The 13,559-nt window shown below is 40.2% G+C and overlaps 1 protein-coding gene across 1 annotated transcript in view; it reads left to right on the forward strand.

The window, feature by feature from the left end:
- Nucleotides 1-13,559, forward strand: part of SHCBP1L (SHC binding and spindle associated 1 like) — a 386,593-nt gene that overhangs the window by 231,539 nt on the left and 141,495 nt on the right. Inside the window, 1 exon segment of the mRNA XM_030208001.1 lies at nucleotides 2,823-2,976. Within this exon segment, the coding sequence (XP_030063861.1) occupies nucleotides 2,823-2,976 (154 nt within the window).

Here is a 13,559-nt window from a genome sequence, read left to right on the forward strand (position 1 = left end):
TAGATCCTCTTTCTTGTCCTACACAGACCCTGCTTGAATACCTTCTACACTTGTCAGAGTCTCAAGACCAACTCCGTAAGAGTTCACCTTAGTGCGATTAGTGCTTATCATTGCCGTGTAGAGGGTAAGCCTATCTCTGGACAGCCTTTAGTTCGCTTCATGAGAGGTTTGCTTTAGTCAAAGTCCCCTGTCAAACCTCCACCAGTGTCATGGGATCTCAACTTCGTTCTCACCCAGCTGATGAAAGCTCCTTTTGAGACACTGAATTCCTGCCATCTAAGTACTTGATCTGGAAGGTCGTTTTCTTGGTGGCTGTTACTTCAGCTCGTAGAATCAGTGAGCTTCAGGCCTTGGTAGTGCATGCACCTTATATCAAGTTCCATCACAACAGTTTTACTCAGGTGGTGTCGGAGTTCCATCTGAACCAGTCAATTGTCTTGATGACTTTCTTTCCCCGTCCTCATACCTGCCCTGGCGAAAGCAGTTTGCACACCTTGGACTGCAAGATTGGCCTTTTACGTGGAGCAGACAAAGCCCTTTAGACAGTCCGCCCAGTTGTTTGTTTCTTTCAATCCTAACAGGAGGGGAGTCGCCATCGGAAAACGCACAATCTCCAATTGGCTAGCAGATTGCATTTCCTTCACTTATGCCCAAGCTGGACTGTCTTTAGAGGACCATGTCACGGCTCATAATGTTAGAGCCAGGGCTGCGTCAGTAGCTCACTTAAAGTTAGCCTCCATTGAAGAGATTTGCAAGGCTGCAAAGTGGTCATCAGTCTACACATTCACATCTCACTACTGCCTTCAGCAGGATACCCAACGCGACAGTCGGGTTGGATAGTCGGTGCTGCAGAATCTGTTCGGGATTTAGAATCCAACTCCACCCCCCTAGACCCATTTTTGTTCTGTTCCAGGCTGCACTCTCAGTTAGTTGTTTATGGTTTCAGGTCAATCTCTGTTATGTCCTTGCTTTTGCGAGGCCCAATTGCCCAGTGTTCATTGTTTTGAGTGAGCCCGGTTGCTCGGGATACCCCACATGTGAGAACAAGCAGCCTGCTTGTCCTTGGAGAAAGCAAAGATACATACCTGTAGCAGGTATTCTCCGAGGACAGCAGGCTGATTGTTCTCACAAACCCACCCACCTCCCCTTTGGAGTTATTTGGGTTTTTTTGTTTTTGTTTTTTCATTTATGTTTCAACTATTTTTTATTGATGATTCAGCATGTTAAACATTTCCAACAAGTTCAATCTTGCAAAAATTAAATATCAGAACATGTTTCATATGAACACAATAATGATAATCATCATGAAAAAGGATCTGAGGAAGCTAGAAGAATGGTCTAAGGTTTGGCAATTAAAATTCAATGCGAAGAAATGCAAAGTGATGCACTTAGGGAATAGAAATCCACGGGAGACGTATGTGTTAGGCAGGGAGAGTCTGATAGGTACGGGCGGAGAGAGGGATCTTGGGGTGATGGTATCTGAGGATTTGAAGGCGACGAAACAGTGTGACAAGGCGGTGGCCGTAGCTAGAAGGTTGTTAGGCTGTATAGAGAGAGGTGTGACCAGCAGAAGAAAGGGGGTGTTGATGCCCCTGTATAAGTCGTTGGTGAGGCCCCACCTGGAGTATTGTGTTCAGTTTTGGAGGCCGTATCTTGTTAAGGATGTAAAAAGAATTGAAGCAGTGCAAAGAAAAGCTATGAGAATGGTATGGGATTTGCGTTACAAGACGTATGAGGAGAGACTTGCTGAACTAAACATGTATACTCTGGAGGAAAGGAGAAGCAGGGGTGATATGATACAGACGTTCAAATATTTGAAAGGTATTAATCCGCAAACGAACCTTTTCCGGATATGGGAAGGTGGTAGAACGAGAGGACATGAAATGAGATTGAAGGGGGCAGACTCAAGAAAAATGTCAGGAAGTATTTTTTCACGGAGAGAGTAGTGGATGCTTGGAATGCCCTCCCGCAGGAGGTGGTGGAAATGAAAACGGTAACGGAATTCAAACATGAGTGGGATAAGCATAAAGGAATCCTGTGCCGAAGGAATGGATCTTCAGGAGCTTAGTCAAGATCGGGAGGCGGGGCTGGTGGTTGGGAGGCGGGGATAGTGCTGGACAGACTTATACGGTCTGTGCCAGAGCCGGTGGTTGCGAGGAGGGGCAGGTGGTTGGGAGGCGGGGATAGTGCTGGCCAGACTTATACGGTCTGTGCCCTGAAGAGCACAGGTACAAATCAAAGTAGGGTATACACAAAAGCAGCAAATATGAGTTATCTTGTTGGGCAGACTGGATGGACCGTGCAGGTCTTTTTCTGCCTTATGTTACTATGTATCATCAAAAGTTCCCCCCCCCCCACACTTTCCTTCCCTCCCCCCTTGCCGTACTCTAATGGTAAGTCACCGCTTAAAATAATAATTAGTAACCTGAAACAATAACTTTTTTATTTAACTGAGGAATGCGTTTACGCAACAGGCGGGAAATCGGTCCGCGCGCTGTACGCACGCCAGAAGACTCTGGCAAAACTTTTTTTTAATATTTTGCTTGCAAAATGTCAATTCCTGGGCCTAAGCGGACGTCGACCCACATGTGAGAACAATCAGCCTGCTGTCCTCGGAGAATACCTGCTACAGGTATGTATCTTCGCTGTACCTACTTCAAATAGGTGTAAATGCCAGCCCCGTATGTGTTTTTCCTTCTCTGACTTAGCCTCACTTTGTCTGTGTTTTGGGTAAGAGCATCTGTGCTTTGAATTGGACTTCTGGAGCCATTTACTTTTTCCTTTCATTTCAAATTATCTTGATTTTGTTTTTTTTTATATAGATTAAGGATTTTTCTGCAGACACACTGCTCCAGCAACATAATCATTTGGACGCGGCTTTAGACAACTGTTACTGTGGTGATTCTGTTGTCATTTATCCAGGAGAGTATCAGGCTTTAGGCCTTGCATTGTTAACTGATGATATCACAATTAAAGGTTAGGAACAGATTGCTTAATTCTGCTTTATGATTTATATGAATATATCAAAATGTGATTTTCATGTGTTTATTCTTTTAATTATTTGTAAAGTTGTAGGAGAAATAAAACAGTTTGATTAGTCCAATAAGTTCACGGGACCATAAAACTGACAGCATTAGATTTCTGGTAGCAGAAGAAACGGTCCAAGGGTACAGAAGCAAAGAGTAAAAAAAGAAGCACACAGGGCTGTGTTTCAGCGTGTATACTCCTTCAGGGCGTCAAAAGTGACAAAGATGGCTATACATGTTGCTAATTGACGTAGCTTGAAGTGAATCCAGCAAAAGACACTGGTAGAATCAAACGCATATTCATACGTGTTTGATTCCATGAGTGTCTTTTGCTGGATTACTTCAAGCGACATCAATTAACAACATGCATAGTCATCTGTTTTTGGAATGAGAGTGTTTTTCTCTTTGGTTGTTTTCAAGTGCCTTGATCACGTTTGTCCCCTGATGCAGGCATATATACGCCAAAACACAACCCATGTTGGGTCTGTTTATTAAAGGCTTTTTGATTGTTCCACTCTTGAAGACCCCTGTATGCTGCTTTTTTGCTGCCAGCATTAAATTTCTCACATAAGGTCTCTTTTTGACTTACAGGTTAGATTTGCTGAGTTTACAAATTGAAGATATATTTTACATGTTTACTAAGACTTTTCTAATTTGTCTATCTCAAAAAAAGATGTAGCCGAATTAGCAAGGTTACAGAGAAAGGGGTCCAAAATCATTAAGTGGGTGGAACTCCTCTCATATGATGAAATGCTTAAGAAGTTAGGGCTCCTACAGCTTGGAGAAGAGATAGCTGAGGGGGATTATGATAGAGGTTTACAAAATTCTGAGTGGCATAGAATGGATAAACATTAATCAGTTGTTTACTTTTTGAAAGACTGGGGAAACTCCATGAAGTTACATAGTAATATCTTTAAAATACACAAGAGAAAATATTTATTTACTCAATGAATAGTTAAGCTCTGGACCTCATTGCCAGAGAATGTGGTAAAAGTAGAGTATCTGGTTTAAAAAAGGTTTGAAAAGATCCATAAACTGATGTAAAGGTAGTTAGACATGGGGAAACCACTACTTATCCCCAATGACAAAACAGGGGAAAAGAAATTATAAGCTTGTTCCTCAAAATTAAATAGTTAGAAAAAAAAGAGAACCAGGCAAACATGGCATAATCAAAATGGATTCTGAGCTTACTTGTTGCTATCAATCACTTTGATTCATAATACAGCATCTTCACTTTATTCTAATATACTGAAAACAAGTCTTTATAATTTATACCAAAAAGATTTTTATAAAGAAATCACTATGAAAAAATATGCTACTTAGCTGCACAAGCAGAAACAGTGCCGGCCTAATCCTCAGACACCTGACACCTACTGTAACCTATTGGCGTTTTGGTTGCTATGAATTTTGTTGCCTTTTTTGAGACCCCGAAAGCAGGTCTGTGAAACCAAAACGCCAATATGTTCCAGTGGGCGTCGGGTGTCTGAGGATTAGGTCGGCACTGTTTCTGCTTGTGCAGCTAAGTAGTCACTTTTTTCATAGAGATTTCTTTATAAAAGAATTTTTGGTATATATGAATACAAGTGATTGATAGCAACAAGTAGGCTCGGGATTTGAAATGGCTTAGTGCTATAAAAGAATAACCTTGCTTTAAGCATTTATCTGATCCATTCGTATCCCATTTTGATTATACCACGTTTGCTTGGCTTTCTTTTTTCCTAACATTTTGGAATTCTGCCAGGTGCTTGTGACCTGTGCTGGAAGTAGGATACTGGACTAAATGGACCTTCAGTCTGATGCTTATGGTAATTCTTATGTTCTTATGAGACATTGAATCATTCAGGAGCTAATATTTCTTGGTTAATAATCCTAACTTCTGAAAAAGTCATTTGAATCATTCAGGTCCATTGAATTTACTTTTTCCACGAAACAATCACATCAAAATTCTTCAGCATGTGGCTCTGACTTTATCATGTTGTTATATCACAAGACCAGCAATATAAACCATGTACACCACAAAATTTAGCGACCTATTTTCTAGAGTGCGATAAGCAGAATGCAAGAATTAGTGCTTGCTGTTAGCGCATTCCCATGCTAACAGTTGACCCTGTAGACCAGAGGTTTTCAACCCAGTCCTCGAGGCGCATTCAGCCAGTAGAGGTTTTCAGGATATCCCTATTGAATTCAATGGGAATATCCTGAAAACCCTAAGTGTCTGGGTGTGCCTCAAGGACTGGGTTGAAAACCTCTGCTGTACATTAACATGCACTAATTTATTTATATATTGGGATTTATTAACTGCCTTTATGAATCGATAGGCATTGATATCCATTTAACTGACAGAGTTAAAATGGAGTGAAGAATGGGTGGAGATTATACTTTACGCTTAATGTGGGGTGTGAACTGTGCATTAACAGTTAAAGCCGTCTTAGTAGATGGTGTTAAATGCATCCAATTTACCTGCAATGCAGTTAACATAAGGTAAGTGTACCTTTGCAGAAACTGTATGGGAAGATATTGGGCACACCCCCAAAGTTAACACAGGATTTACAGTTACCACATTAATATACAGAATTTTGGCATGTATCTCTTTTTAGATTTCAACAATTTTTATTGATGACAAGTCCATATACAATTATCCAACAATGCATGTATCTCTTTTAATGATAACAATAAACATAAAGGACTAAATTCTATAAATGGTGCTGAAAGATCCGTACTAAAAAAAATATAGCACTCAGTTACTGCTTAGCACTGGGATCCACAACTACTTTTAGGCTCGAGCATTTACACCAACTGAACCCTGGTATAAATTCTTGTGCTTAAATTAGGTGCAGATCCCCTTATTCTATAACAGCATACATAAATTGCAGAAATGCCCCAATCTGCCCATGGCTGCACCCCCTTTTTGACTTTATGCATTCATAAATTTAAATTAATGGCAGCACCGATAATTGATTGGGACCAATTATTGGCAATAATTGGCTCGTTCAGTTAAATTGTGTGCACAAAGTGGGCACGTACCATTTATAGAATTTGGGGGAAAATACTTAAAAGCAGTACAAGAAAAGTCAGCATAGTGTATATTATTCTCTTCCTTCTCTCACCTCCCATCTTATACTCTTCCTACCATTCAGATCCAGATCTATACTGTAAGAAGTCTGTACTTTTATGACTTCATACTGTTAAATGTCCATCTTCTTCCCCTTTTCTTCCTATGACTCCTATCTTTTCATCAATAAGCCAAAATGCATCGGTTACAAATAAATTGTATTCCAGTCAGGTTTCCAACTTCCTACAACTTTCTCTTAAAGATGGACCTTAACCTTTAAATATAGTCTTCCTATAATTATTTTTCTTAAACTTCCCAAACTGGCTCCAGAAAGTTAACTATACTTGTCCGTTGAATTAGGAACTAAGCTATGGGGCCCCTAGGTGTCAGTGAATGGATTTAATTACCATGAAATTTTTCTTTTTCTTAAGGGGAGACCTAGAGTCTTGTTCCATTTTCATCAGAATATGTAATCTATTTCTTCAGTACCAATATGTCAACAGATATTGAAGGATGCTTTGTTTCCATAGTGTAAAACTTTCCATGTAAATAATCTCTCTGTGTTGCCCTGGATCCTCACTGCCTCCATGGACAAGCATGAATCGCTGCAGCACTGGATGAACAGAATTGGCTTACTTCTCTGAGTGTTAATCGTCATGAATAAGGACAATTTGGGTTCATTATTGCATTATTTGGAGTGTTTATAGTGAGTGGAGGAGTGGCCTAGTGGTTAGGGTGGTGGACTTTGGTCCTGAGGAACTGAGTTTGATTCCCGGCATAGACAACTCCTTGTGACTCTGGGCAAGTCACTTAACCCTCCATTGCCTGCCGCATTGAGCCTGCCATGAGCGGGAAAGTGTGGGGTAAAAATGTAATAAAAATAAAATAAGTCTTAGGGCCATAATACGGTCCTCCCCTGATCATTACCCAGTCCCAGAGTAGGCTTCGATATTCTTCTCTCTTATCCTTATCTAAGGAATATAATAATTTGGACAGGTGAAGCAATAGGGTTTCTGTCTCCTAACACTTACCCAAGATACAGTGGACCAGCCATTCCCAAGATACAGTGTGACAGAATAGACAGAACGGAGAAATTAGAGAGGACGGAGACTGTTTCTTCTAAAGGAAAAGCCTTTATTACTTACCAATTATAGATGATAACAAGGCAATAAAACAATTAGGCAAAATAATTAGGGTGATCAGACAAAATTAGGCAAAGTAATCAGGTGAAGTAATTAGGCAAAGTAATTAGGGAATTAGGTAAGGAATTAGGTAAAGTAATTTGGGAATTAGGTAATTAGAGAATTAGGTAATTAATTAGGGAATTAGGTGAAGGAATTAGGGAAAGTACAATAGAAGTATTTGTTGTGGGAGGAGGAGATTTCACTGTGGTAAAAATGCACTCACTGTGGATGGTCTCTCAGCCTCTGTTTAGATGTAACACAGGAGTGCCTTATATAGAGTTGATTGATCATCAATCCCCCTCCCATCCAGTCTACAATTTGCAATATCAGCCAAATTTATTGTAACATTAGCTAATTTCTGTCTTACCCTATTGTTTACATTAAATGGAACACACTATCTGAATGTTTACAGAACACAGGATAATGTTTATAGAACTTCAGCACCTTCAAGGTTTTTACAAAAGATTGCAGTCGCCATCTTGTTATAGGAGTTTCTCTAGTACCCATGTTTACCATAGTGCTTATCTAAGACCTAAAAACATCTTCGCTTCCAAACTATGTATGTTCTCTGTGTCCTTGTGAATGTAGAATTAGTGGCACCATTTCTGCCATGGCGGGGGAAGAACACTCCTTGCTGGAACAGCATGACCTCGAAGTACAGAAAGATGAAACTGTCAGGCTTTCTAAGTTTGAGCCTTTAGACAGAAAGATGCAGCTTTAAGCATAAAGTACAGAAAATGCAGTGCTCAGACATTTTAAGTCTGAGCTTTTAACTTATGCATTTCATGGGTCACTACTGTCCTGTCAGTGGTCAGAAAAAGAGCAAATCAATTCATTCCCCTCTTGATGATTGAGAAATCATCACCTGTACAGATAATTCCACAGTATGACCATTTGATGTCCAACGACGAAGGAACCCAAACTAAACCTATCTATGCCTAGGGAGCTGAAATAAGCTCTAACCAGAGAAACCCATATAACAAATAAATGGCTAAAATTAAAAAAAAAAACTGAAGATAAATTTAAACATTATATCCAATTTATTAAAGACAAGATTCAAAATTATGTACAGAAAATCAACTGAATTAAATGTGAGAGTACATTGGAGAGTATAGGAAAGAAACAGCAAAAAATAGTATCAGGGAATCTTATTGAAGAAGTTGTTTTGTTGTCTGAGGTACAGAAAATAAAAAGGCAAAATATATGTATAGAAGAATATGTATATAATATTCAACTAAAAGCAGTATAATCAGAGTAAATGTCTTCCTTAAAAAAAGGAAGTTTACTTGCGTTACAGGCAGTAAATGTACTAACAATAATAAAAGGAATAAGGTCAACAGCAGAATGTTCAAGAAGGAAGTGTATTTGTTTTGTACTTAGAGCAGAAGTAAGAAGCCTGAGGACAAGCCCACGAGCACAGGAGAATAATGCGACAGACAATTAAAGCAAAAACTAAAATGACAAACAAAAGTAAGGTAAAAACAGACCTAAAAAAGTTTTTCCAGTTACCAAAAACTGTATCCAACCAGGATGTCCAGCTAGTATCAACACCTGAATTGGTAGCTAATTCGTTGGCTAAAGCAGAAAGGCCTTGAGATTCCTTCATAACAGAACCATAAGTGTCAGTATTATTGGGAATATATAAGTAGAACAATGACCATGAAGTACAATACAAACACCACCATCTTTGGCAAGGATTTGATCAAGTCTATTTTCCCATGCTACTCTATTAGTTGCATCAAGTTGGGCCGCTAAGCCTCGAATGGCATTTCTAGTAAAGTTTATGAATCTTTCTTGATTATAATAGATGTAATTAATCCAATCAACATTTTTATTAATAGTGACCCACCAAAACAAAGTAGATTCTAGACCTGCCCATACCTGATTTCTGGCTTTAAATTGATCAGGTACCCCTCTTGGAACTCCTATAGCATCTAAATAGTGTCATCAGGATAATTAGGAACGTGTCTTTTGACACGGGATATCTGGTGAGGATAGGCAATTACAATGGGTATAACTAATTGAACAAGAGCACATAAACCAGACCATTGGAATGGCAAAATGGGATATAGAGTCATGGTCCCACAGTACCACCATACATTAGAACGTGGGATAGAGAGGCGAGAGAAGTTAAGCATTGGGAGGTCAAAAGGGTCAAAAGTATCAGATCAATGGGTAACATTTCCTAGAAAGCAAGAATATGTCTGGGTAGTTTAGCGTTGCAAGCATATAGAAAAAGATAGATTAAAACGCACACCAAAAGAAGGAGGAAACAAGGAATGAAAAACCAAAAGGTGTTACACTCCTACCTTGCTGCTCCTGGCGGCGGCCATATTGAGAGGTTCATCTGAGGGGCGGCCATCTTGAGAGGCTTATTTCTATGGGTGTGCCCAATGAGGTTCCTCGCCTGTCAGCTGTGGCAGGGATCTCCTGATGAGAGGCCTATTTAAGAACAGAACACTGTCATCAGTTTGCTTCTGCTTCTACTTTGATGGAGTTCGTGGTGTTTCCTGTTGTTTTGCGGATTTGATCATTGCCTGAATTCTGACCACCTGTTTGTTTGCTGCCTGCCCCGACCATTGCCTGAATTCTGACTACTTCTTTGTTTGCTGCCTGCCTTGACCATTGACTGACTCTGGACATCCTCTTTGTTTGCTGCCTGCCTCAACTGTTGCCTGTCGTCCGACCATTCCCGGTTGGAGTTCGGAAGTCCTGTTGGCCCCCGGTCCTGGGGGCTCAACCCCCGGGTGAAGGGGTCGTTCCAGGTGAAGTCTCGGGATTGTTCGTCCATCCTGTGGAGCTCAGGTCTGAGCTTGTCTCATCTGTGCTTCGCTAGGCGCACAGGGACTCACAGCATAACAAAAGGTGGATACAAAGAGTGAATACACTTGCATGAAATGGAAAGTGGATGTTCAGAAGTAAAAGACAACAGCATACACTAGCAAGTATTATAATGTTGTTTGAAATTGAAAGGAAAGGAAAATAACTGGGCGTGTCAAGATGGCGGATTGACTGGCGGACGCTCTGCAAGCTTCTGAACCTTTCTTCAAAGTAATATTTCTTTATTCTACATTATACCTTTTTAAAATATGCCACATACTAAGAGGAAAGGAGCTGTAAAGAGCTTACCGGCAGGAAACTCTGCTCTGCTTCAGACAACGCTTGAGAGAGATGCCACCAGCACACCACGTCAAACCGGCTTGTGTCAAGTTCCTGCGTTGGGAGACGGAGGTGGAACACCTTCCCTACAGGGAATCGATACTACTCTATCCTCGCCGGAACTTAATCCCCCGCCCTGCTCAGCGGCCTTCAGAAGTGGGCTAGAACTCCTAGAAACGTCCGAAGTTGGCATTATAGGAAATTTTTCTGCCGGAGCCCTAACTGAAAACCAGGGAGTAACTAACATCGTTGAGCGGAAGGCTCCAGGTGCGGTGACTTTAGACTCTATCTGGGACGCGATTCAAACGCTGACTTCAACAGTTGCTCCGATCATGAGTAAACTAGACTCCTTAACTTTAGTATTTGAAACCTTCAAGAAAGACTCGGAAAAAACAAATACTGTTGTTCAGAATGAGATTGCCAATTTAAAGGTAAAAACAGATTTGCTTGTAAAAGATAAGATTATGATACATTGGAAAATTGAACAGCTTGAAAATCATAATAGGCGTTTGAATTTACGCCTCTTGAATTTTCCTCGATCTTTAGAATTGAGTGCGATTGCAATGTTCAAGAAATATTTGATTGAAATCCTTCATTCTCTAGACTTAATTCCTCCGGTTAGTAGAATATACTATTTACCTGATCTAAAGAGTGGGGAGAAGAAGAAGGATGTTAGTCAGCAAAATTTAATTGAGCTTCTTGAACAATCAGAAGTGGCAATCTTTGAATGGAAAACACCACTAGTCACAATGGTCTTCGAAAAAGATCTATAAACAATTCTGAAATTGTTCTTTAAAAGTTCTACAAAACTTTTTCTGGGAGATAGAATTTGGATTTATCCAGATGTGGTGAAAACCACACAAGACAGACGGAAAGCTTTCTTGACTCTTAGAGAAAAGACGCGCTCATTAGGAGCCAGATTTAATCTTTCCTATCCTTGTAAATACTTAGTAAAGTATTTAGATAAAAAAATATATCTTTTTTGATCCAGAACAACTGAAAGATTTCTTGGATATAAAAAAAGTTACCAGATAGTTTCTGAATAATAAGAAAATCTGGATTAAGGTTATATTATATTAAGTGGATGTAAACCCAGGCCATATGTGGGTTTTTTTTCATTTCTTACTATTATATACTACCACCAAATGTTTCCTAACGCCCCCATTGTCTCTGACTAGGTGGTCTAAGAAAGAGCTATGTGTTTTCTTTAAGTCTCCTTTTGTTTATAAATGTGAGACTAATTTTCTGTTTCTTTGATTGATATATGCGCTCTGATTTTCTGTAACAAGATGTAATGCTTATTATTTAATTTGAAACTTTAAATAAAAAAAGAAAATAACTGAGGTGTAGGATGAGTTCTTGTACACATGTAGCAGTTAGAAATCTTAAGGGAAGATGCAGTGTAGTGTAGCCAGTTTAACCATGTATTAAAAACTTAGGGCATAGGTATGAGCCAAAGTTTGGTGAACATTTTTAAAAGTGAAAATGAGAGGGTTACATTTCATAGTACTACATCGGGAAAAGTCAGATGGGATCCTAAGGATTGTCATTTGGCGTTGTAAGTGTAGCAAAACCGAATCAGTCGGATTGACACTCCAAATAGAGAATTTTGGGTCTGTGGACCATAGGACAAATAACCAGGACCAACAGGGGTTATAGTAGGAAACAAAATTATTACCAATTTGGTCATCAGGACAGATGTCTATGTGTTCAGTGATATATCGGCATTCTAAAGCTAGGCTTGTGCATGTAAGGACATCACAAAGATCTAAGGAAGAAAGTGATAGATGTCAACCTAGGACTTAGAATTATGTCATGTTGTAATGGGAACTGATGAGTTGGACCTGTTAATTGTATAGGGTCTAAAGAATAGGTGACAGAAAAGAAACAAAACAAAGTTAGAAAGGTGGTTAAAAGTTAGAGGAGACATAATGTTAACAATCAGAGAAAATATTAGAAAGTAGGAATTACGGTCCGGCAGAATGCAGCAACAAGAGATGCATGAGCTAAAAATCAAAAATGAAAAAAAAAAAATAGAATTTAAGAGGACAAAAATGGGGTGCAGGAGAGAACGATATGTAAAGTATCATGAGTAAAAGTGGGCCATGAACAATTAAAACTATATATTTCTTACACAAGGAATTAACCGAAAACAAACATAATGTCAAAAATTTGTAGAGCCACTTATTGTAAGCAGAGGCCTGCAAACCAGGAGTAAAGAAAGAAACTGCAGTAAGGTCAGTGCTAGAAAATAAACAAAATTCAGCAGGAATAGAAGATCAAGCGTACAGGTTTACAGATACCAGAAGTATTCCCAAGAAGATATGGGTGTAAATGAGTGGAACAATGCCAGAACATATCTATAGAAGGAAAAACAGCATGACTAGAAATAAAAGGAATAGTGGTCACATAAGACAATACTTGACCTAAGTGTTGACATGTATCATAAAAGGAAATACATAATAAAGAATTCAGTACAGTTAACTGCAATAGAAGAGTTAACCAGTATAGCAGCAGACAGCATATGATACGAAGCATTTGTCAGGCTTCTTCCCTGGAAGCACTGGGTTTGTGAGCCCTTGGACCACTACTGTGGAGTGGCAGTGTCAGGCAAGGTCACCTTCAAAGCAGAGACGAGGCAAGGCTGGACTGGAACCCCGGACTGGAGTTCTGCACTAGAATACACAGGACTGGAATGCACCGGACGGGTGCGTACTGGACTGGAACCCACTGGACTGGAACACACGGGACCGGAACCCGCTGGACAGGAACACACTGGACCTAGGCTTCACCTACGCTTAGCCACCGTTCCCCGAGGGTTGAGCCCTCAGGTTCGGGCAGCCGGCAGGGCTTACAGGAAAACCGGAACTGGAACTAGCAAGCAGGAACAACAGGAATCAGGATACAGAAGTGCCCCCAGGCACCTAGGCGAAAGAAAGGCAGACAGGCATGGAATGTCCGGGTTCCGGCAATAGGTCTGGCCACAGGCAGAGAATATCCGGGTTCAGGCAGTAGTCGGGTCAGGCAGCAGGCAGCAAGTATCGGGGTTCAGGCAGAGAGTAGTCAGATTCAGGCAATGGTCAGGTCAAGTAGCAAGACTATGGCTGGAGCTCCAGTAGCAAGGAGTTCTGGCAGCGG

Source organism: Microcaecilia unicolor, chromosome 6 (genome assembly GCF_901765095.1).
Source record: "Microcaecilia unicolor chromosome 6, aMicUni1.1, whole genome shotgun sequence".
NCBI classification, from domain to species: domain Eukaryota; kingdom Metazoa; phylum Chordata; class Amphibia; order Gymnophiona; family Siphonopidae; genus Microcaecilia; species Microcaecilia unicolor.